Consider the following 25,584-nt stretch of genomic DNA (forward strand, 5'->3'; position numbering starts at 1 on the left):
ATATGTGTGTGTATGAGTATGAACACACACTGAGCCACAGTGTGTGTTCATGTGTTTTTCACTGTGGGTCACAGTAAGCAGGAAAGGTACTTGCTGCCTTACAGCACCTGCAGATCGGCCCCTTGCTGAAAAGAGAAGGGAAGAATCATGGGACGAGAACAGGAAAAACCAGTTTCCTCATATAATAAGCTTCTATAAACAGACAAAGGAAGAAATCAAGTCCTCCTGTGGCCAGACAGATGGGACTGGAGCTTCTAGGTACTCTCCTCTTTCCTCCGTCCCATTCCCCTTCCCCAATTACAGCTCAATCAGAGGCCACATCTCATAAATCTCACTAAAAGGAAGAAAAGCTGATTTGTGCTTTTCTTCACAGATTTGAGCCTCGCACAGAGGTGCCAATCTGGCGTGTGGACTTCCCTTAGCAGTAGAAGAAAAAAGAAAGCCTCAACAACACGGAGATCCTTTTCTTCAACAGAGTTTTCATTAAGGTCCTCGTTCTCTACAAAGATTCTTTTCCTTTTCTGCCCTGGGTATGTTCATGGTAGCCCCCAGTCACAAATGCACAGGAAAACTAAACAGAGGAATTAAGATGTCCAAATCATCTATAGCAGAATGACTGTAATCAGCACTTATGATGAATTTTAATGCAAACACCAAGTCATAACCCCACTTTTGTCACCATATCGCAATGTCCCCAAAGTCAAACACAGAGGCAGGATAGCACAGGGCTTAAAGGTTTGGGGTCAAGAGCCAAACCAACATCATTTGAAACCAAGCCCAACTATTTTCTACCTTGAGAAAGTTATATTCTCTAAGACTCCGTTTTCTCACCCATAAAATAGGGACAATAATAGTCCCTACCTCGGAGGCTATAGTAAAAACTAAATGAGATACATGTGGAAAGCACATAACCCAGTGCCAGGAACATAATAACTATCATGTATTATCATGTATTATTATGGCTATTATTATTATTATTACCATCACAGTCGTTAGCATTTCAAATCAAAGTTTGATTTCTTCTCAGCCTAGCTTGTTTGTTTTGAGATCTATACCACTGGTGTAGATTTTGAAGTGTGAGAATAAAAAAGAATATTTTGTTATAATTGTTTATTGTAAATGATTTGCACAGTGATGGGCCCCAAAACTCAATCCCCCAGGGAAGTTCCCATTTTCCCCTGGGAAACGAACACCCTAATTCTTCTGCCTTTAAAGGAGTTGCCAAAAGTCAGAAAATCCACGCACTTGAGAGTTTTTGTCTCTGAAGAGCCAGGAGCTAGAAATTCCAACAGGATGGCTCCGCATCTGCCCTCGGATGGGAGTACATTAGCAGAGGGCTGTTCGTGCCTCTCTCAGCCACAGATACCAGCTGCTGCTGAGGAAATGGGAAAAGCAGCCCCACTTTTCAGCTACAGTGCACCTGGTCAATTGTGAAATCCGACTTGAATGGAGAGAAATCTCATCTTGACTCCACTTGGTATTGAGCACGAAGGGTAGCCTGGCCTCCAAGGAAATGCCAGAGGCGGGGAAGCTCAGAGAAACTTCAACCAACAACCAACTTAGGCAGTGGAACAGTGTTCTCTGAGTGCCAGGCCGGCCGACACCTACTGTAACAGTTTTTCAAAACAAGGACAGCTCTACTCTCACGTAGCTTGCTTCAGAAATGACTTTTCCTCCTATAAGTGGTGTGGTCTGAGAACCACGCATGCAAGAAACAAGAACAAAGGAGGAAGCATTTAGCCACCAGATCAAATACCTTCACACATCCACCTGCTGCAATGTACTCATCCTATGAGTTTATTAGGGAGACAAAAATGAGTAGGAGGGTCTTTTCTATGAAGGAGTTTATGGGACCGTTATGGAGAGAAACAAGAGTCCAGTTGACGATTGTAACACTACAAGTATGGATGCGGTACCAGGGAGGTACAGAGGAGAAGCAGAGCTCAGAGGGAACTGCACAGCTTAGACGCTTGTATTAGAAAAGATGAAAGTTTAAAGTCAATGCTCTAAGTTTCATCTTAAGAAGTTAGAAAATTAAACCCAAGGTGAACAGAAGAAATAATCAGAATAAGAACATAAGGCAATGAAATATAAAACAGATAATCAACAGAAAAAGTTAGGTGTTTAAAAACATTAACAAAAGTAATAAACAAGCAGAGAGATTGATCAAGAAATAATGAGAAAAAAAGCACAAATTACCAATACCAGGAATGAAAGAAGGAACATCACTGCAGATTTTACAGACATTAAAAAGATGGTAAGCAACATTATACCAATGAATATCACAACACAGATGAAATGAACAAATTTCTTGACAAATACAGCTTATCAAGAATGACATAGAAGAAATAGAAAATCCAAATAGCCCTATTCCTATTAAGGCAGTGGTTATCCAAGCGTGGTTCTCCAGAATGGCACCATCAGGTACACCTGGGAACTTTTTGAAAGGTAAATCCTCAGGCCCCACTCCAGACCTACGGAATCAGAATTTGGGGGTGCAGCCTCAGCCAGTTGTGTTTTAACAGGCTCTCCTGGTGATCCTGATATCATTTGAAAATTGCTTGAATACCATCTTCCCACAAGAAATGCAGGCCCAGATGGTTTTGGCTAATAAATTTTACCAGACATGGAAGAAAGAAAAATACCAGCCTTACAAAAACTCTTTGAGAAAATAGAGGACAGAACACTTCTCATCATTACTTTTAATTTCTACCCCCTTATGGAAGATGTAGATTTTTTTAATCCGCCCTTTGATTCTTGTTTTGAAGTGACTCTTAGTTTCTTTGGGATGAGTCATTCTGACAGACAATAGGTCCACACTGCCCAGGTGGCCACACCGTGTGCTTTCAAGTAGAGAAGTCTTTATGAATTGTCTTCTTTCCTTTGCTTGCAGCCCTTAGAGGAGTGATTATCTACTTCTCTGTGCAGCAGCTAAGGCTCGAAGCTCACCCACAAGGATACCCACAGCACAGTGACCCTGCCTTAAGCTGTCATACCAAACCTCACTCAAGCCAGAGCAGAGACTGGAGCTCAGGTAACAAAACTGATTAAAATCGACTATCTGCTCATGTTATTCCCTCTAAATAAATACCCATACGACCTTTCCACATCTGCCTATTTTCGCTTATTCATCCTGAAGTCTCAGCTCAGGCATCACCTCCAGCAAGCCTTAACTGAACCCAAACTAAGCAGGGTTTGGGTTCAGTAAAGGGTAGGGTAGAAAGGGGAGAAACCACATCTTACTCTTTTTATTTATTTTTGAATGTCTCACAGTACCTGACCATCACATAGTTGACACTCAGTAAACACGAAGTGAAATAAAGAGTCCGCAAGTGGAGTCAGGCCAAAGTCTACATCCATAAATAAAATATGCTTAACTTGATTTTATTCAATACTTTTGGTAGAACTCATTTTTAAAACTGAACACCTCTAATGTACTCTTCATTCAACATCTCGATAACACTGTCAATGCAAACCACGTGGACTGGCTTCCATTTTGCATACTTGACCTTCCTTTTTAAAAACTCTGGTGGGTGTGTTAGGTGTCTGCCCATTGACCTGTGCATTGCAGGACCTCTTTGAGAATGAATACAGGGACCAAGAGAGCAGCAGTGAACAGAGGACACCTAGAATCTCTGGCTAAAATGGCTGGATTCCTTCTTTTAGGCTCTTTCTACAGACCTGTACTTTATCTTCACGCTTTGTGGATCAGCCTGAAGCAAAAGGCGGCAACTTCTCCCACCCCCTGCCCATAATTTGCTGGCACCATTCCAACTACTCCTCTGCCACATGAGATCATGAAGAATTAATCTCCTGTACAAGTAGAATAAGTCCTTGAGGGAGTCAAGTTTTGCAGAGGACATGCAAGGTCTCATTCTTAATTATGATGAAGAATGCCATTCTGTGGCCGTTAATTTTTATTGGAAGGGAGGGCATTATATTAACAGCTAATATTTATTAGGCACTTACTATATACCTAGAACTGGGTCACATACGATACATACATTGTCTCATTTAATCCTTATCAACAACCTTATGAGTTAGGTACTATCAGTAGCCCATACCCTGAGAATATTTATGTTTAACCAGCTGAAAAATCACAAAGTTAAGGAGGGGTGAAAATGAGATTTAAATTTAGGCCTCTCAGACCCTCAAGTCTATGCTCTGAGTGCCAATGCTGTATTGTCTTGCTTACAGACTTCTGGTGTAATTATGCCCCTACAAGGTCCCATGCAAACCAATGGCAGAAGTAAGTCACTGATATCAAGGAGGAGGAACCATCCACCCCACCAATTTAAAGATCAAAAGTACCCTTTAAACGTGATTCATTTTCCACATAAGAGACTAATTTAAGGAAATTTTCTTTCTATTCAAAATAATGGTGCTAAATGAAAAGCAATTTAGCTTTACAATGGCTTCATCAGAACCTCATCTGTCAAATCCCTAAATCATGCTCTCGGAACACATTTCTCAACGCAGAGAAATCAGCAGGGGAAAAAAGCAGATGTAAAGCAAACAGGCGAAAGTATGAAGTTAGTGTGATCTAACGAGCATAAGCTACAGTCTTAATGAATAGCTGTGCTCGTGGGCCACCACCAACACCACCACCACCACCATCATCATCACCATCACCACCAGCATCACCATCACTGGTATTGTTATTATAAAGTACCTTCATTCCCAAGGGGGAGCACTATGACCTCTAATGAATGAGGCTTCTGTTTACGCATCAAACAGGCACTGTTTGCATTACCAAAAGGGTTAATTTTCGATCTTTCTTAATAATGGGTCATGAGTGAGCAGTGGTAGCTAGCAAATATATTACTCTTACTAACAACACAGTACACTAGAATTAGTAAAATATTCACAAAATCACGACAACGTTATTTGGAATGATGGACTTGGCGAACCAGCAGGTGACCACACACCTCACAGTACACATTGCACACATCACATTCTTTTCTTAAGCTATTTAATTGTTGTGCTAACTCTAGGAAACTCTTGATTATGATGTAAATGATAAAACATACCTTAAAGATTAAGAAACTGATTATTAAAAAGTCAACCATGTGTATTTATATCAGAGGGCGACAAGACAACCAGGGCAACCCTATCCCTTAGCAGCTGAGCACTGCAATTCACAAACTCACAGCAGAGAGGAGCTTGCCCTGTGACTCCAGATAGAGCCAAGCTTTCAGAGGTGTTGCACTGGCTCTGGACTTGTATGAATATCAATTTTTGTTGTCTGGTGTACTAAGTAGGAATCCATCCCAATTTATATTGAGGCTCACTTTGTAGTTACCAGCTTTCACTCTAATTACTATGATAATTAACTTTCTCTACTCCCGCATGTAAGAGATGGGACTTGATTTCTCAGTAAATTTGTTCTGTTTTATTGCCTATGTAACAATATGCAATAATATCAAATTATTTCTTTTAAGATCTGTGATTTTATGCTTTTTAGGTCTAACAGACTATAACAGCATGTAGAACTTATGATTTCTGATTTGTTTCAGCACAGAGTATACAGAAGCCAAACAATATTATCCCTTCAAGACAACTTCAAAATCTCTTTTAATGCATGATTTAAAGTACTTCAAAATTTTTTCCTTATAAATTTAAATGCATGTAAACACCTGTAAAGTTGTATATGTCAGCTCCATAAACTATGAAACAGAATTCATAAATCTGCTACATAAACAATGAATCATAGGTCAAAATAGTAATGTTAATAATAATGGCAAAAATACTCTTTACACTTATTAAAAGCCAGGAAGTGCACTGAATGTGTTTAATCTTTATCTCATTTAACCTTTACAACAGCCCTATGAGGTAAGTACTATTATTATTCCCTCTGTACAGATGAAGAAAGTAAGGCTTAGAGCAAGGTTTCTCAACCTTGACACTGTTGACATTTTGGACCAGATAATTCTTTGTTATGGGGGGGATGTTCTGTGTATTGTAGGATGTTTAGCAGCATCCTGGGCCCCTATCTACCAGATGCCAGTAGTATATCCCACTCCCAGATGTGACAACCAAAAATGTCTTCAACACTGCCAAATGTCCCCTGGGGGAAAAATCGCCTCCACTTGAGAACCACTGGCTTAGAGAAATTAAGGAATTTACTAAAGGTCACATACTTAGGAAAATAGTAGAGCAGGGATTAGAAGCCAGGCATGCTGAGTCTAGAAGGCATGCCATCAACCAATAAAACATAGTGCTATTCACTCTGTGATGGTTTAAAGGACATAGATTTTTCCCTCAAAATAGAAAACTAAATATGAAGATGAACTATGAGTGTCTTCCTGTGGAAAGATTTTCCATGACTACACCCAACTGGGCCCTTCCAAGTTTTTTTTCCTAATTAAGGCCCATGTCCCAGTGGCTGCTGACCTTGCACAGGGCTCCCCTACCCCACCTACTCCAACCTTCTTTCCAAAAGATGGTCACCAATCACTTGGTTAAGGCTGATTGCATTCTTCAGTAAGTAAGACACAATCCCTGCCCCTACAGAGCAGGGCCATCTGCTTCCTACCAGTTCCCTTACTGACCCTGCTCTGTCTCAGAGTGCAAGCCATTTGCACAGTGGCCACTGAATGCTGGTTTCTCTCTGAGGGACCCCCGAGCCTTCAGTGACTAAGCACTTTCCAAGTACCAAAGCCTTCCTATGTGCTTCACATGTACTATATCATTCTGGGCTCCCAAGAACCCTAGGAAGTATCATTATTTCCATCTGACCTACAGGAAACGAAGGTTCTGGTAAGTACTCATATTTCAATCTAGAAATGGGTGACTCCCAACTCCTGCTCTTGACCCAGCTTTCTGCCCTTCTTTCATGGATGAGCAAAGGCTACAGACATGCCTCTTCCGAAGCACATTCTCGGCTTAGTCTACTCCCTCCAGCTTGCTTAGAAATTTTCATGCAGGTCCCCTCTCCTCAAAGTTATGGGAATAAACAATACAGTGCAGAGCGTCATTCTACTTGTGCAGAGACAAAGGGAAAAAATTCAAGCAGTGATCTCATGAATTTTGAAAAGGCATTGTCATATTAAATCAGAGGGTAGAAAAATACAGGACAAATTTTCCTTTATCTGATTCTATTTTGTTGTTTACTTTTTATGCATAAAGAGTTATGCATTCATGTATGACTGATCACATTGCTACAAAGCACTTTAAGCAGTTAAGTACTAAAACAGACGATTTTGAAAATAAACCTGGTGGTAGAGGTGAAGGATTTTTTCCCCTTTCAATCACATTATTTAAATATCACTATTGCTTGTTGGTTTTTTTTTTTAAGTCTTCATTGAATTTTCCTGAGAACTTCAACTTGTGGGTTGAGGCCAAATATGAAAAATTTCAAATGTAAAATGTCTTGATGAGAAAATAAAAATTGGCACAGTAGGGAAATGAACTCCAAAAGGCATATTTTTCTGACCTTTTGATTTTATTCAGCTTTAAGCTGCTTCATTTGGGGGCGGGGAGATTCCACAGCTGTAAAAAATTATAAAACCACCGGAATGGAAAAAAAACAAGATATTTTTAGCATCTCAAATACCTGCCTTTAAACCCTAGCCCAACCATTTCTCTGCTTTGTGACATCAGTCAAGTTACTTATTTTCCCTGGGTTCTTCATCTGTAAAAGGATCACTGTGAAGATTAAATAAGATAATGCATGTGAAGCCCTGCCACATGGTAGACACACAGTAAATTTAATCAATAAAATGCCTTTTAGACAGATCTCTGTTTTTGCCACAGTTTATGTTTTGGCATTTGTCCTTTTAATGTCCTTCTCATGATTAGTTCACACTATTTAGGTGAAATTAGAAGTATCTAAATCATGGGTAATCTGGCTGGTGGCCAAAGGACCATCACTACGAGGCCAGACCATGTTACCTGCCCAATGACCTCCATGCTAATCAGCAATATTGCTCCTCCCTAGTGATTCAGTTATAGGTCATAGAGTGCTTGTCATCACTGGAAATGTTGTTTGGTGGTCTGGGTTTTCTTGCAGAAAACCTTAGTAATTAGAATCAGAGAGTATCATTCTCGAGCCAAAAGGAACCATAGACGTTCTTGTGTTCAACCTCATCCCTTTATAGATGAGGACACTGAGATCAGAGAGGAGTAAACTGCAAAGCTAAACTAGTGACAGAATACAAATCTGATTCTTAATCTTTCATCTATACCAGTGGTTTTCAACCAGAGATGACTTTGCCCCCCAAGGGACATTTCTGGTTGTCACAACTACGTATAGGGGGTTTGCTATTGGAATCTAGTGAGTAGAGGCCAGGGATGTCACAAAACACCCTACAATGCACAGGACAGTCCCTACAATGAAAACACCAATAGTACCAAGGTTACGAAACTCTGATCTACACTACTGGACCCAGTGTCTCCCGATACTCCAAAAGCTGCCTCTTAAGCTGCTGTTGGGCACTGGACTTGGCCCCAATTTGGAAGCTCTCACCACACCAATGACTGAATTGATCAAGTTAATTCTGCCTCTTTAGTATTGAAGGTTACTGGGATTAGGAGGGATTTATAGACTTGCCTACTTGGGCAACTGAAAGTCTGGGCTTAACTTCTGAAGCACAGTGATATGCCCAGCATGAGTGCTGCTGAAGTCTTAAAGAAGCACTTAGGTCTTATTAGGCAATCTAAGAAAATGATTCTCAAAACACCACAGAACAGTCAAATGATGTACACCACACAGCTATCAAATATTCAGAATAATGCACCACAAACAAATACATTGACACTGCACTAAACATCTCCAGGACTAATGGTTTGAATGGAGGAGAGGTAGAGATTGAAGTACTGATGTAGAGCAAAAATACTCTCAGAGTTTCCACCCAAAGCTAGAGACCCATATTGAAAGAACTTAAACAGAAAAGCAGAGTCAATGATCCAAGCAACTGCATATTTTTTGATTCCTGTCCATGCATGCCATCTGGCTTGCTGACCTCATAGGTCCCCACCCTGGCCAGTGTGAGGGCCAAATAGAGCCTGAATGTGGGAGTACGTGGTGATCTGCAAGTATGAATCATTTATCAATCTGAGCTTATTTACCCGCAGTTCCACCTGGTAATTCTGGCTTTAGTTTTGACCTATGGTAGAAATACATGAAGGATCCCAATCTGATACACTCATAAATTCAATCCACAGTAATAAACATTAATCATGTCCAAGGCATCATGCTTTGGGGGAGCATAGTCCTTACTCAAAAAAAAAATCACAATGATGCCAAGAAGAATGACATGCACCCAACTAATTCCTGTACATGGTTCACAGGCCAACAGCCGCGGCTTCAGAGCCGGGAAAGGGCGGAGAGCATAGCAAGCCGCGGCGTCCCCAGCCCCCGATCCGCGATGCTCCGCGGAGGCGCCGGAACCTCGCCGAACCCTTCCCCAACACAAGCGACCTCTGAGCCCGCCTGTCCCGCGGACCCGGGCCCACCTCCGGCCACCGGGACCCAGGACGGAGGCGCGGGGCGCGGGGCTTAGCCGGCGGCGGGCGCTGGGGCGGGCGGGGACCCGGGCTCCAGCCCCGAGGCGGCCCGTACCCGCCAGGCCCACCTCCGTCCCCGCCGCCAGGAAAGCCATATGTTTGTTTTTTACGTCCCTGAGTCTGTTTATGTTTTCTCAATGATTTCAGTGGTGTGTATTTTTTGATTCCACCTATAAGTGATATCATATAATACTTGTCTTTCTGATTCTGACTTACTTTACTTAGTATGATTACCTCTATGTTTATTTATATTCCTGTAAATGACATTATTTCATTCTTTTACACAGTGGAGTCATATACTATTGTGTACATATATCACTTCTTTTTTATCTGTTCATCTGTCCATGGACATTTTGTATCTCTCCACATCTTGGGTATTGTAAATGGTGCTGCCGGGCACACTTGGGTGCACGTGACTTTTCTTAGGAATTCTGGTTTTCTAAACATATACTCTTAGGGGAGGGGATATGGGGTTATATGTATACATACAGCTGATTCACTTTGTTATATAGCAGAAACTAACATAACATTGTAAAGCAATTATACTCCAATAAAGATGTTTGGGAAAAAAAACAACAACAATGAGGTATCACCTCACACCAGTCAGAATGGCCATCATCAGAAAATCTACAAACAACAAATGCTGGAGAGGGTGTGGAGAAAAGGGAACCCTCTTGCACTGTTGGTGGGAATGTAAATTGATACAGCCACTATGGAGAACGGTATGGAGGTTTCTTAAAAAACTAAAATTAGAACTACCATATGACCCAGCAATCCCACTCCTGGGCATATACCCAGAGAAAACCATAATTCAAAAAGAACATGCACCCCAATGTTCACTGCAGCACTATTTACAATAGCCAGGACATGGAAGCAACCTAAATGCCCATTGACAAATGAATGGATAAAGAAGATGTGGTACATGTATGCAATGGAATATTACTCAGCCATAAAAAGGAACAAAATTGGGTCATTTGTAGAGACGTGGATGGACATAGAGACTGTCATACAGAGTGAAGTAAGTCAGAAAGAGAAAAACAAATATTGTATGTTAACGCATATATGTGGAATCTAGAAAAATGGTACAGATGAACCGGTTTGCAAGGCAGAAATAGAGACACAGATGTAGAGAACAAACGTACGGACACCAAGGGGGGAAAGCGGGGGGTGGGTGGTGGTGGTGGGATGAACTGGGAGATTGGGATTGACATATATATACTAATATGTATAAAATAGATAACTAATAAGAACCTGCTATATTAAAAATAAAATAAAATAAAATTCAAAAAAAAAAAGACAGCCTCTTCAATAAGTGGTGCTGGGAAGACTGGACAGCTACATGTAAAAGAATGAAATTAGAACACTTCCTAACACCATACACAAAAATAAACTCAAAATGGATTAAAGACCTAAATGTAAGGAAAGATTGTTAATGAAGAAGGGATGATAGAAAACACAAGGCAAATACGACCGTCAGCAAGGAGTTGAGCTTGACTGGAACTCAGGGTGAATGAAAGAGAATAACAGAGACAAACAGGAAAATTGAGATGGAGGCAGATGAAGAAACCCTTAAAATCCCAGACAAGAAGATAGTCTTTACTAGCTGAAATGAAGCCAGTGGAGGTTTGCTGCTGTTGAGTTACTGCTGCTTTTTTCTAAACAGATGTGACACCATCAGAGACACTGTGGGAAAAGGAATCAGACATGGGTAAGCAGAATGGAGATGAAGAAACCAGAATAACAAGAGTGGTTAGGAGGCTATTCAAGACTCTAAGAGATGGATAATGAGACTGGACCAAGATGATGAGAATGAAACTAGTGAGGAGGAAAAGCCCACAACCTGTTAAGAGACCCATGTGTCACAGGTGAAAGGGGAGAACAAAAAGGCAAAGTTGAAGAAACACACACAACAGAAGCTCATATAAAAGGACTCAAAAGTGTTGATGCTGGGTGAGTGGGAGAATGGTAGTAATTATCAGACCTGAAGATGGAAAAGAAAAGAAGATTGAATTGTGCCCAGACGATCCTCTTGATTCAGAAAATGACAGCTCAATGCCAAGGTCATTCCTGTTACTAGTGTCTAAATATACTACCCGGACTCAGTGCCTGAGCTGCTCACTCCACCTGAGCACCCTCTCACCATACGTGCTCCCAACTCCTGCTACACAGACCCTGAGTCTAGACGCCTGCACCTGTGCTCCCCAGACCCCTGCTACACAGACCCTGAGTCTAGACGCCTGCACCTGTGCTCCCCAGACCCCTGCTACACAGACCCTGAGTCTAGACGCCTGCACCTGTGCTCCCCAGACTCCTGCTACACAGACCCTGAGTCTAGACGCCTGCACCTGTGCTCCCAACTCCTGCTACACAGACCCTGAGTCTAGACGCCTGCACCTGTGCTCCCAACTCCTGCTACACAGACCCTGAGTCTAGACGCCTGCACCTGTGCTCCCCAGACCCCTGCTACACAGACCCTGAGTCTAGACGCCTGCACCTGTGCTCCCCAGACTCCTGCTACACAGACCCTGAGTCTAGACGCCTGCACCTGTGCTCCCCAGACTCCTGCTACACAGACCCTGAGTCTAGACGCCTGCACCTGTGCTCCCCAGACCCCTGCTACACAGACCCTGAGTCTAGACGCCTGCACCTGTGCTCCCCAGACTCCTGCTACACAGACCCTGAGTCTAGACGCCTGCACCTGTGCTCCCAACTCCTGCTACACAGACCCTGAGTCTAGACGCCTGCACCTGTGCTCCCCAGACTCCTGCTACACAGACCCTGAGTCTAGACGCCTGCACCTGTGCTCCCAACTCCTGCTACACAGACCCTGAGTCTAGACGCCTGCACCTGTGCTCCCCAGACTCCTGCTACACAGACCCTGAGTCTAGACGCCTGCACCTGTGCTCCCCAGACTCCTGCTACACAGACCCTGAGTCTAGACGCCTGCACCTGTGCTCCCCAGACTCCTGCTACACAGACCCTGAGTCTAGACGCCTGCACCTGTGCTCCCCAGACTCCTGCTACACAGACCCTGAGTCTAGACGCCTGCACCTGTGCTCCCCAGACTCCTGCTGGTCTATGAAGAAGCGAATGAGTGGGTAAGGGATGATGAGTGGCAGTTGCCTGATACTCTGAAATCTGACCAAACTATCTCTGTGGACCCTCCATCACCCTCCTTTCTCCCCTGGCTGTGTCACCTGCAATCACACTACTTGTAGGCCATCTCCCACGTTAACTGCCTTGGGCGTTATCCTTTGTGGCTAAGTCTCAGTGTCCATCTGTGATTTGTGCCCTAACCAGACCACTTTGCTCCTCTCTCTGGCACTCTGTCTGCCACCATTCATTGTAAAGTCACCCTGACTCAGCTGGCAAACTTGGAATGTAAACTGGACGTATTCTCATAGCTGATGCACACATTCCTATTACTTTGAGAATTTTAGTCATCGCCAATACATATAGGAAAATATTTTTTAAAGGATTTTATTTCTTAGAAGATCCTCTTGCCCCTGATTTCACCACTAATACTTGGGCTCTAAATGTCAATACTACTGAGTAAGTAGTAGTGTGCAAGATTGGTTATCCATAAGCATGCACAAATATGTGCGTTGATACACCCTATCACCCCTTTAACTTCCCCCACAAGTTACTTGGCTGTCTTTTTTTACCACAAAGGTAGGGGACGACATCCACTGAGTCTGTGTCAGTGACGCCAAAAGAGCTTCAGGATTCACCAATGAGTCTTAATATGTCCGGAATGAAACGGGACACAGTTCACCAAAAGATGCACCCGCTAACACAAGAATATGAGTGCTTGGAAGGCAGTCTTGCCAAAGGGTGATATCCACTCACCTTCCTACCCATCCCTGCCCACACACGACAATCTATTATTAACAGCAAAGGTGGAGGTTCTGCTGATGACTCATTAAGTATGCTGATTCATGAAGGATGACATGGGCAGACCTGACTAAACGAATCATTTGCTGGATTTAACCAATTATTGGGCTTATCAAATGTGATTACTGAGCCACATAAAAATCCAAGTAAAAGAAGGCATTAGACACTTGAGGGGAAAAAATAACTCCTTGTTATGCCTTGCAACAGATAGAGGCCATTCTGTTATCTACATGTGCAAGACGCACTTTATCGATTATTTCCACACGTTTGTATCCTGGGCTGTCTTCCTCCTAATGTCCAGAATATTTTTGAGCCATCTGCCCCTTTGAGAAAAAGCCTAAAGAATCAGCAAAACATACATGTTTAGGGGCTTCCCTGGTGGCACAGTGGTTGAGAATCTGCCTGCCAATGCAGGGGACACGGGTTCGAGCCCTGGTCTGGGAAGATCCCACATGCCGCAGAGCAACTAGGCCCGTGAGCCACAATTACTGAGTCTGCGCGTCTGGAGCCTGTGCTCCGCAACAAGAGAGGCCACAATAATGAAAGGCCCGCGCACCATGATGAAGACTGGCCCCCACTTGCCGCAACTAGAGAAAGCCCTCGCACAGAAACGAAGACCCAACACAGCCATAAATAAATAAATAAATAAATAAAAATTGTATAACTTTAAAAAAAAAATACATGTTTAAAATAACTGAAAACATGAAGAAAAAAAATTCTCAACTATCCCATTAGACTTTAATATGCCCATACGTTCAAGCACCATGAATAATAAAAAATACTGTCAGCTCTCTTTTGTGATCTAGTGAAAGAAGACCATACGATAATGTAAGAATCCTCCCCAAAGATCTAATTGTTCCCAATGACATTCAGTATTTACATCTATTATAGTACTTACCAAATTTTATTATAATTTTTTCACAGTCACACCTACAAGCCTGTGTACCTCCTCACAGAGGCTATTTTTTATGTATCTTTTTATTTCCGGTATTTATTTCAGTGTATGGCAACAGTAAGTATTCAGTAAACTTTTGTTAAAATGGGAGATTTTTGTAAAGTGCTATGCATGTGACTATCAATCTAATATGATTATCAACAAAAAGACAACTTTGGCTAAAGTTAACTGTTCACAGACATGTCTAGATTTATAAAATGAGTAAATCAGATAAGAGTCAGAACCAGAACTTTTACTTAAATGATCTTAACAGAGCTAGGGTTAGTAACAAACAAATCAACAAAAACCTTCATGCCACTGAGAATTTTGCTATCTGGTGGCCTTAAAACTCCAACCCCTGGCCATCCTGACCAAAGTATTTCCACCGCCCACACATATGAAAACAGAACAATTGTCTGTGGAGGTCCCTCAGGTTTGTGGATATGTCTTTATTTGTATCTCTGCCTCTAATTGTGCTGACCATTCACAGATTCCCTAGCACATTGAAACAGGGAGTGAGTGTGTGTGCATGTGTGTGTGTTGGAAGCTCTTCTAATATAGACTCAGCTTATAACATCATCCCTCATAGAAATTCTTTTCTTCAGGGGCAGCCCCGGAATAGTAGATTATTTATAGGTATTTGTGATTATTTTGTACATGGTCTGGCATGCTTTCTCAAAGATACAAACTTCTCAGAGCCAGACCTGATAACTTGAAGCTGCAGCTGTATTGAAAACAACCTGATGAGAATTTTATGGGGAAGCAGGTTTCCGGTGTAATCCACTCTAGCTGTCAAATTACCATTTCACCACTTCAGCAAATCTCTTGAAATGATTGGCCTTCGTGGACAAGCCCCATTCAGAAAGCAAAAGGATGGTTCCCCTTAATTGTGTTTATTTAAAGCCCAATCTAATAAAGTTGTGCAGGGAGAAGCTTACCTCCTACCTACAGGTGCCCTTGCTAACCCAGTAAAGAGTACTTATCACTCTTTCGGTTGAAATTCTGATCTTGAAAGACATGAGTACATTTCCCTTAACACTAAAAGTGAGACTTAGTAGAATCACTATCATCAAAATATTCTTGTGGACGGGAATAAAGACGCAGACCTACTAGAGAATGGACTTGAGGACACGGGGAGGGGGAAGGGTAAGCTGGGACGAAGTGAGAGAGTGGCATGGACATATATACACTACCAAATGTAAAATAGATAGCTAGTAGGAAGCAGCCACATAGCAGAGGGAGATCAGCTCGGTGTTTTGTGACCACCTAGAGGGGTGGGATAGGGAGGTTGGGAGGGAGGGAGACGCAAGAGGGAAGAGATATGGGGATATATGTATATGTATAGCTGATTCACTTTGTTATAAAGCAGAAACTAACACACCATTATAAAGCAATTATACTCCAATAAAGATGTTAAAAAAATATTCTTGTGGGTTACTAAAATCTGCCTAGTACTTTATGAAATATTTAAAGAAATATATCTACCTCAGTTGAGTTGTAGTGGGATAATGATGACTTTGAAAGCTAGTCAATTTTTTTTTCTTTAACATGGCTGTAGAAGGTAAATAAATACATGAGTAAAACGAAATGAAACAGCAAGAAAAGTTTAAACAAAGGTAGATTATTTTTGTATCCTGGGCTGTTTTTCCCCTAATGTCCAAAGCAAACCTACAAGATCTAAAGCTTTTTAGTGTAGCATTTGTGTCATTTAGTTTTCCTACATGAAGCCACCAACTTTACCTGACTAATTATTGACTGAAGCCAAATAACTGCACTTAGAATTCAACTAACCAGCTGAGTCCACACTAGTACACCTGCCCCTAACATGAAAAAGGAATCACAGCTATTCCCAGTCCAAATGAATCATCCAATAGACAAGCATATATTCAAAGAGACCAGCATCTGATGGGGTATCAAGATATATTTAAAAGTGTCTACCATTCATCAAATGAGGTATCCACATACTCCAAATTTACAGATCCCTGGAAAAGGTCTCAAGCAAGATCATTCTGATAAGGGTTGAAGGTTTGATACATGAAAAGGGCCTCAAATTCTTTAACACTCTTCCATCAAGAGATGTAATCTATATCCCCTTCTCTTGACTCTGGGTGGTTTCTGCAATAGCTTGACCAGTAAGATACAGAAGAAGTGACATTAAGCCAGTTTCAGGGAGACTAGCACCTTCCACTCCTTTTCTCTTGGAACACGTGGCCTAGGAAGCCAGCTAAGAGTGCAACACCCCTGAGACCACCATGCAGTAGAAGCCCAAACTCCTGGAGACATTCTGGAGGATGAAAGCCATGCGGAGAGAGAGAAAGAAAGAAGGAGCACCGAAGCTCCCCACACGCGAGTGAAGAATCAATCTTGGAAGTGGATCCTCCATCCACATCAGTCCCAGCTGACACCAGGTGGGTCAGATCCAAACCACCCAGACAAGTCCTTCCTGAATTCCTGACCTATAAAATCATGAGCAAAGTAAAACCCTTGTTCTAAGCCGTAAGTGTGGGGATGGTTTGTTACTCAATGACAGATTAGTAGACATGGATATATTTCACATGAGAATATGCATGTGATTAAAAGCAGAAGAGCTCACACCAAGCCTCTATTAATTTGCACTTTATAAGACTTCAATACAGCTGATACAAACCAGTTTTTTTTTTTACATCGACATAAAAATGCAACAGCTTTCACATCAGATATGCAAAACTATGCTTTCCCAAAAAATTGACACAGTAATTTGAAACCTGACAGGTTTGAGCAGTTCTCTTGAGAAACTCCCTCTTACCTGTCTATTTATCTCCCCTTAAAATTGAGGCAACTTTGAAACATCTCATACCCCAAGTTAACTACATGTGAAAATGATAAATTACCTTTTACTACTAAAGACTACTATACCCTCTAATCTGAGTGATTAATTTACGCCCTGCTCAGTGGTTCACATGCAATTACTACCATGAGCCTGATGAACCTGAACAAGACAGAATTATTCGGCCATCTGTATAAGCTCGCTATATTTAGAAAAGTATAGCAACCTCTAGGAAGCTTTGAAAGTTTTAGTTCATTTTCTCTCAATGATTTGTGCACCTCCACAATGCACATCAAATGATGACACCACTACTTTGGATTACTGACTTTATTTGGAAACCATAGGACATAGGAGCCTCTACTATGAGATGAGACCCACTAGAAAAGGTCAGATTAAAGTCGTCACTGAAAGTACCATTGTTGAAACCTACTGGAAGATTTTAATTGCAACAGCAATTTTTGATCTCATACAATCTGTTTAAAGCCATAATACCAAAGTCAATCAATGAAAAGCAGACACTAGCCTTTTAGACTGAGCTGTAGTCTTCTGCTGCTTGGCGAACAGAAGGTCTAAGCAACTCTATTTCTTTGGAATGTGCTTTCCAAACTCTTCTCAATAAAACAGAGTAATGGCGGGTGAAGACAGATGATATTCTACTTTAAATTACCCTTTCCATGGTTAAATCAAAAGACTGCCCTTAAAGGAATTTGTATCTATGTTTTGAGCTCAACAGCATTTTGTCAGCAGATCAGGCAAAGGAGAATCCAAACACTAAACATGCATTTGCAAACCTTTTCTGCTCCACCTATAATCCTTCACACATGCCCTCAGCCCAGCCCCACTCTGGTCAAGGTTTTAATAAAATCACTAGATAACTCAGCAGTAACAAGCTTTTTAAGCCACTGGATCCACTCTCATGTGAAGGTGTACACTTACTGTGCCACACTAAATGCCTGCAATCAATTTTTAATTACAGAAACAGTAGCGACTCGAAGATAAAGCAGGCAACTCGCTGAGAAGGATCTGAGAGACTGTTTATTACAATGAACATCCACCATGAGCCAGACTTGCGAAGAGTTGTGACACAAAGGAGTCAACCAACCAGTTCCCCTTTCTCAGAGGGACGCTCTTACCTCTGGGACGTTTTCTTATATTTCCTCCTGTGGGAAAAGAAGCATAAACACACATCAGAAAAGAGTTTGCGGCAGGTGGTAGGTTAGAAAAAGATAGCTTCAGTGGGGATGGATGCAGAGGTGAACACTTTGTAGAAAGTTCTCTCTGTGAGGCTTGTGGGTCTCAAAGCCCACTTAAAAGTTTTGGATTATTGTGTTACATTGTGGTTGGATGCAGAGAATCATAGTCTTATCAGCTACACACAGCATCCCAAGAGCTCAATGGCTCTGCCCCCGATATTCTGCTCTTTCCCCTCTGAGAGCACTGTAGCATCTGGGTTGAGATCAGACCTTAAAGACGGCAAGATCCAGGTTCATATATCAGCCCTTCATTCACCAGGTTCATGGAGTTGTTGTGGAGTAAGTGGGCAGAGGCTGTGAAGCGTGTCTTGTATCTGGCACATATTAAATGGTCCACAACTCTTAGCTATTTGTACTGTCATTACTGTTACTATTATCCCCATCAGCTAGCACTGAAGTCCCTTTAAAGACCTGCCTTTTAAAATGTAAATGTGTAATCATGCAACTAAACCATAAGACCAGACATAAGGTCTTCAGAGAAGGAAGACGTGAGAAAAGGGACAATGAGAAAGTCTAGAAGCAAAAATAGTGAGAGCAGAATCAGGAACTTGCTACTGGCTAAGCTGTGGGCTCAGGCCCCTGGAAGAACACGTCCCCAGGAAGCACAAGCAGCTGGAGTTCTACTCCACCTCTGCTATTTACAGTCCTCACTTAGCCTTGGACAAATCTACTGGGTGCAGGGCTTCTTAATCTATCAAATGGAGGTCACATCTGCCGGGGCTATCTCACCTGGGTCACAGTGGCATTCGAGGAGGAAATGGCCATAAAAGTTTATTTTCCAGTGTAGCTCAATGTTTTTCATATTTGTATCAGCTTTTGTAGGCTCTGAAGACCCTCAGAAGAGTTTTAAAAGACTCTTTAATGGAGGGGATTAAAGGAAAGGAAGTGCTGGGAGAGGAAAACGCATCTCCCGGTAGCATCTCCAGGAAGGGCAATGCAGCTGTCCTTGGTTCCACACCGACATTCCCATTACAGTCACTGCACCAGGAAGCCAAGCCACTGATTTGCTAATAGAGCTACATGTCACACATGCTTTAAAAAAAAGGCACAGATGTTTCAAATTCAGAATCCCTATGACCTGTGACATCTCTGTTTAAATGAAAACATACATGGCAGTGTGACATGTTAAGTGAAGTAAGCAGCATGCAGCACCGAACCCACAATGTGATCTTGACCTGATAGGTACTGATACCTATTTATCTATAAGGAAAAACACCAGAGTGATAATCATGAGCCCAGGGTAGTAGGTTAATGAATCATTACTTTTATTTTTACTTGTATGAATTTTCTATATTTTCTATTTTAAATGAGCATTATGATTATAATTAGAATAATTATAAAAATTTATAAAATATTCATATACAGTCATATATACAGACATATACATCTATAGGAAGAATATACAGAGATATTTACATGTTTGAATTATATCATATATGTAGGGAGGAAGGTCAACTAACAGATGGGTTAGGGCTTGGGCTTGAGAGCAAACTACCTGTGTTCGATCTTGGCTGTGGCACTCAGCTCTACAGTGTTGGACCAGATATTCAACCCCTCTGAGCCTCACTTTCTTTATCTGTAAAGTGGGAATAATCAGGGCACCTCTCTCAAGACCTTGTGGTGAGAAATAAATGACATAACCCACCTGAATGTCAGCTCCCCGAAGGCAGATTCTTTGTATGCCGCCCCACTGTATCCCACTGCTTAAAACAGTGTTTTGCACTCCCTCCAAAAGCTGTGACGGGTGTGCACTGACCATCCTGGACCACCCCCCCACCCCAGCAGTGATAGCTCACACGTTGTAGGCAGTAGCAAAGGCAGAGGTTTCATCCACAGGCACAGAGCACAGTGAGCTGTGGGTGTGACCCACGCCCTTGGCCCTCGTTCGAACTGCTGTCTAATGAACCGGGCTCAGGAGTCTCTGGCAAGACTGGAAAATAACCCAGTGAGAGTGTGCAAGGACCAAAGGTAAGGGGGCAGTCGGGGCACATGGATGCCCCTGGTTCCTACCCAGAAACTCAACTAGTTCTGTCAACAGAGTGTATCTTCAGAGGCCAGAAGAAGACAACCTTTGCTATTGGCTTCCACAGAATTCTCCCAACATTTGCCAAGGATCATACAAAGGCACTGCTGGGAACGCTGAGTGCATCAAAATGAACAAAAATAAGAATAGCTTCCAATTTCAGCACCTACTAGTAACAAGCACTTAACATGCATCACTAATCCTCATAATAACTCTACTAAGATCCACTCTCTGAAAGAATCTGAATCCTAAAAAAGGAAATTAATACATGTTACCAAAAGTGTTCTATTATAACAACCAAGACAAGGGGTGGCTCAGGAAGCTTTGTGAAAGAGGTAGCTTTGATTGATGGGCAGGAGTTCAACAAGGAGAAATATGTAAGTACATGGGGCAAGCAGGTAAGAAGGGCGTGCCTAATGACCTCAAACCAGCCCAGCCCAGCCAGATTCAGAGGCAGATAGCAGGTTCTAAGGCTAAAAAGTACTGAGCTAATCAAGAAAAGTAATAAAATGTATACTTTTTTTTAAAAGATGACACCTGAGAGAAGGGGTCACCTGTTGCATTGCCTTGTGGAAAGACAATAGGGTTCTGGAATGTGATAAACCTGGTTCAAACTCCAACTTCTCCCTCTCTAGCTCCGAGACTCACACAAGCTCTACACTAAAGCAAGCTTTAGCTTCCACATCTATAAAATGGGAGGAATGATCTCAGAGAACATAATGCACTGAATTTGCCAGGTACCATGCATGCCACGTAAGGGGAATTCTAAAAGGTTTAGGACCCTTTCCCCTTGTTTTGAGTTTCTTGAGCTCAGGGGTCCTGTCATATGGGTCTCTGTATCTATCCCAAGGGCATGCACATCGACTGGCACATGGTTGGTACACAACAAATGTCTGCTGGCAAAATAAATACATCATTTGTAGCTGCCACCCACACATATCAAAACATGGGTTGTGCGTTTGGTAGACCCAAAAAAGAGAGACCAAAAAATCTGATTTTCAGTCCAACTCACCTTCCCAACATTCACTCCCCACCTTCATAGATGCATTCCTGACTTCACAGATTCTGAAGCTCTCCCTTCCCATCTTGTCCCATTTAGACAGACGGCCCCCATGTCCAAAGAGACCCAACCCAAACAGTGTCATCTTACACTGGAGCTGGAAGGTCAGCACTTAAAGCACAAGAGAAAATACGGATCCATGGAAATTACTCTCCTCAAGGTCCTACTCACAGATCATCTTGACTGGGCGAGATGGTGAGGCTTGAGTCCTACTCATCCTTCAGCTTTCAGCTTTCAGCTGAGTCATCACTTTCTCCCGAAAACCTTCTAGGGCCTCCCAAACTGGATCATCCCTTTTGTGTGTTCCATGGTGGCCAGAGCTCGTCTGTTACACTGATGGCAAGATCGACGGCTTGTCCACTATCTGCTAGTGTTTCTCCCTTGCCTAACATGGTGCTTGACAAATGACAGCTGTTCAATATACTGCTGTTGCGTGAATGAGTGAATTTATCAAGACACTGATCAAAATGCTTTCTTTCTACTCATTTTTTTTCTGTTTAGTGATGAGTTACTACAAGCAGTGAGGCCATCTACCACAGTCATGGTTTTCTACACACGGGAGGAATGCAATGAGAGAAGGCTGGCGGGGGCAAGCTGGGGAGGAGGGTCACAGTTGTTGAGCATCTCCTCTGTTCCATGTCTGTTACATAAATTAACTCACTTTGACCTCCTACAGACCCTAGGAGGTTTACCTCACTTTATACTTGATGCCAATGAGGCTCAGAGAGGTTAAGTAACTTGACTAAGGACACAGAACCTTGAACTGGTTGAGACAGAAAGCAAACTCTGAAGCCCCCAAAGAAAATTGAGGAAATTAGTCAAAGAAGTCAAAGGATGCCTGGAGGAAATTTAGACCCTCGACAAAAACAAACAAAACCAACCACAGAACATACTGGGCTCTTTCCATCCAAACGCAGGAAATGAGCTGGAAAAGAACCTAGTTTATTCTTGGCCTTTTGTTTTTAAGAACTTCAACAGAATTTGCCCCTGATTCATAACCTTAAAGACAAAGGGAATGTATTTAAATGTTCTGTTTTGGTTTCTCAAACTTACTTTAAATTTATAATTTTTTGAAACTTATAACAATACATCACAAGTCTCAAGATTCACGTAGCTAGACTGAGCTAATTCAGACCACAGAGAACGACCAGGAGCTGCTGTGCTCTGGTGTCTCGGCAGTGTGGGAGATGGAGAGAGCACGCCTGCGCACTGAGGCAGAAGGCAGGCCATCTTCACGAGGCCAGGCTGAGGAAACCGCATGGATGAAGGCCTAGAGCACTTTGCAAACCCTGTTCCCCGGAATGCCCTCTACCCTTCACTCACTCACACACACACACACACATACATACATACATACATGGCATTGTTTGTTTGTCTATTCATTTGTTTTTTAAAGAGAGGCATTACAGTATAGTGCTTAGGATCACTTACTTAAGCTAAATCCCTTCTTCAACTTACTGTGTCCAATAAGCTATGTGACCTTTGGCAACTTACATCACTTTCCCAACCACCAGTTTCCTTATCTGTAAAATTTGGGTAACAATAATACGCACTTCACGGGTTGATGTGAGAGTTGAATGTAATAATGAATGTAAAGTTTTAGCACAGTGTTGGGCATCCAGTAAATGTTCAAGAACGAGTCAGCTACTATATTTATAACAATAATACTGCATAAGTAATAATGGTATTATAATTCCATAGGTTTCCAAATTTTGTTTGAAAAAAAAAAGCCTTTCATTGATTAAAAAAGTTTTAAAAAGAAGTTTAAGATTGTTTTCTAAAGTAGAAAAATTGAATACTCCCAGTTCTCCTCATCTTAGAACACTTGAGCCACAACGAAAGCAGGTGCTAATCTCAGTCCTACTAAGCAGAGGAGGAACTGAAACTCTGCCCAGCTCTCCTCACTCCCCCCACGCCCAAGGGAGCCTGCAGGCTATATACACTCTGACACCCACCCAGCAGTGGTCCCTGTTAGCCTAGCAGACCCACACACTTTCCTCTAATGTCAAAAGCTGGGTCGTTGCTCAGAAAGCAGGAAAAAAAGAAAGTAAAATTAGATATTTAGGAACTGGACACCATGATAATCCTTAGAAATATCTAAAATTATCTTTTAAGAAAAACCTTTTTATCGATAATTCCCTAAAAACTGAAGCCCAGTGAGTTTCTTACACAGAATCCCTAAGCATCCTCTAGAAGTTATAACTCAGCACAGAGATATCATGCTATAACTAGAATTACTGATTGACCACATCCACTTACCTGTTAGGCAAATTAAAAGACTCCTGGTCTTCACTGAAAATCAATGTCTGTTTAACTCTGGAATGTTTCTATGAAATCGTGGATTGCCCAAGAAGTATCAAATAGTGTGTATGTGTTATGTGTGCATGCGTGTGTACAGAATAGGGGAAGTGATAAGCTGGAAAAATCTCTCCTGGAAGGCTTCAGTCCATTTACATCCAGCTGATCACATTCTGACAAGTGGCTACTGAGACGGGAGTATCATCAAAGAGCAAAGAGCATTGACCTCCAATATTTAAAACGGCTCCCCAAAGCTGTCCATGGCTGTGTCATCTAGACCTTGAACTTCAAGACCCTGCACTTCATTTTACGTCTCTTGGCCCCAATTAGGGAGAGAAGGGACGAAACTAAGCAAGCATAAGGAGTGATTCCGGCCACAGTACACCTGGACCTGCCTAAGGGCAGAGTAGAGACAGCAAGGAAATAGCAAAAAAGAAACAACAGTGTGGCAGACGCAGGATGCTTTTAAAGAGCTTTGTTTGCTTTTTGATGGCTAGCAGTTTGCAAAGTACTGGGCATACCCACAATCACGTAAGTTTCACAGACTCCAAAGTCAAACAGATGACTTGGGAATCATTCCTGATAGCCTGGGTGAGTGAGAGTCAATTAAATATTGAGGTTATATCATGAAGCACCTGGCAGTCTTTCACTTTTTTAAAGTGAGTATCTTTGAGTAAGAGCCATATGGTTGCTGCAATAATGAGGTTTATAAATACGCTTAATATTCAAACAAGCTGGCTTAGAAAAACCAAAACTTGTGCTTAGTCTCTAAGTTGACAGCAAGATACCTCCCAGTTGAGCACAAGAAGATTTTCTGGTCTGGGAAGTTGAATATGCAACAACTCCACACACACAGTGAGAAGTCCAGTTCTGTCTGCAATGTTCTCCAGGGTTTCTGGGCAATAATGACTCACTCTGCTCCAGATCCCATCAGATCTCGTCTCCATCCTTCCTTACTGAGGTCACTACTGCTGCCGATGCACAGATAGCTTTGGAAATGCACAGATAGCCTGGTTCTCAGGCCTCAAGTTCCCTCAAGGGAGAGGAGATTGGGGGACAGGCTCAGAAAAAAAAGTGCACAGCAAAACTCAGGGAGTTAAGTACATGTTCTCACGAGTTCAGGTCACATGCGGCTCACTCGTGGGAAAGTGGACTGAGATAAAATGCCACAAATATCCGTGAAATGATCGAGGATCTGAATGATCCTCTGATCCTCTGGTTTTGTTTTTTACTGGCATATGGGGTGCCGACTGAACAAAACTGGATATCGCTAGAAACTTCCACTGAATCTGTCTTGAATCATTTGTATGAACTACTTTAGATGTTGCTGAGAATGGAAGGTCCTTGTACATTTCTTCTCATTTCTCCCAGTGATTTCATTTCCATGATACCCATGTTAAAACCTAGATTTGCAAAGCTATATATACTGATTGCTTTATGGCCTGTCCCATATTTTTAACAAGTAAATGCCAGTGAGAAAATACGTATAAATTGCGGTTTCCTGGCACCTTCCAGGAGACTATTTGGGGAAGGGGTGGTGAGAAGAAAGATATTAGAGAAAATGAGAAACTTTCTTCTCTTACTAGCTCAAATATTTCTTAACTGATGAGCTACAGAATGAAAATCCATGTGGGCAACAATTCTATTTTCCTGGTTGGCCAAAGATCCAAGGCAGGACAAAAGATAAAAAATAATGAAATAATATAAACTCACTTTCACTTGGAATAACCCAATAATTAGGAGGGAGTTGGTTTTGCTTAAATTTTCTAGAGAAGTTTTCTGCCAGGTTGTCTATTGGGGAAAATTGTC

General features: G+C 42.0%; 1 protein-coding gene across 11 annotated transcripts in view; it reads right to left on the reverse strand.

The window, feature by feature from the left end:
• PDE1C (phosphodiesterase 1C) overlaps positions 1-25,584 on the reverse strand; it is a 599,843-nt gene that overhangs the window by 271,237 nt on the left and 303,022 nt on the right. For 9 of the 11 annotated variants that reach the window (XM_082471771.1, XM_082471767.1, XM_082471776.1 and 6 more), the window contains one exon: positions 18,275-18,301. The exons of the other annotated variants lie outside the window; for them this stretch is intronic. In XM_082471771.1, the coding sequence (XP_082327897.1) occupies positions 18,275-18,301 (27 nt within the window). The remainder of the gene's footprint in view (positions 1-18,274; positions 18,302-25,584) is intronic. 11 annotated transcript variants of the gene reach the window in all.

This window comes from Balaenoptera physalus (genome assembly GCF_965194825.1).
Source record: "Balaenoptera physalus genome assembly, chromosome: 8".
In the NCBI taxonomy this organism is placed as follows: domain Eukaryota; kingdom Metazoa; phylum Chordata; class Mammalia; order Artiodactyla; family Balaenopteridae; genus Balaenoptera; species Balaenoptera physalus.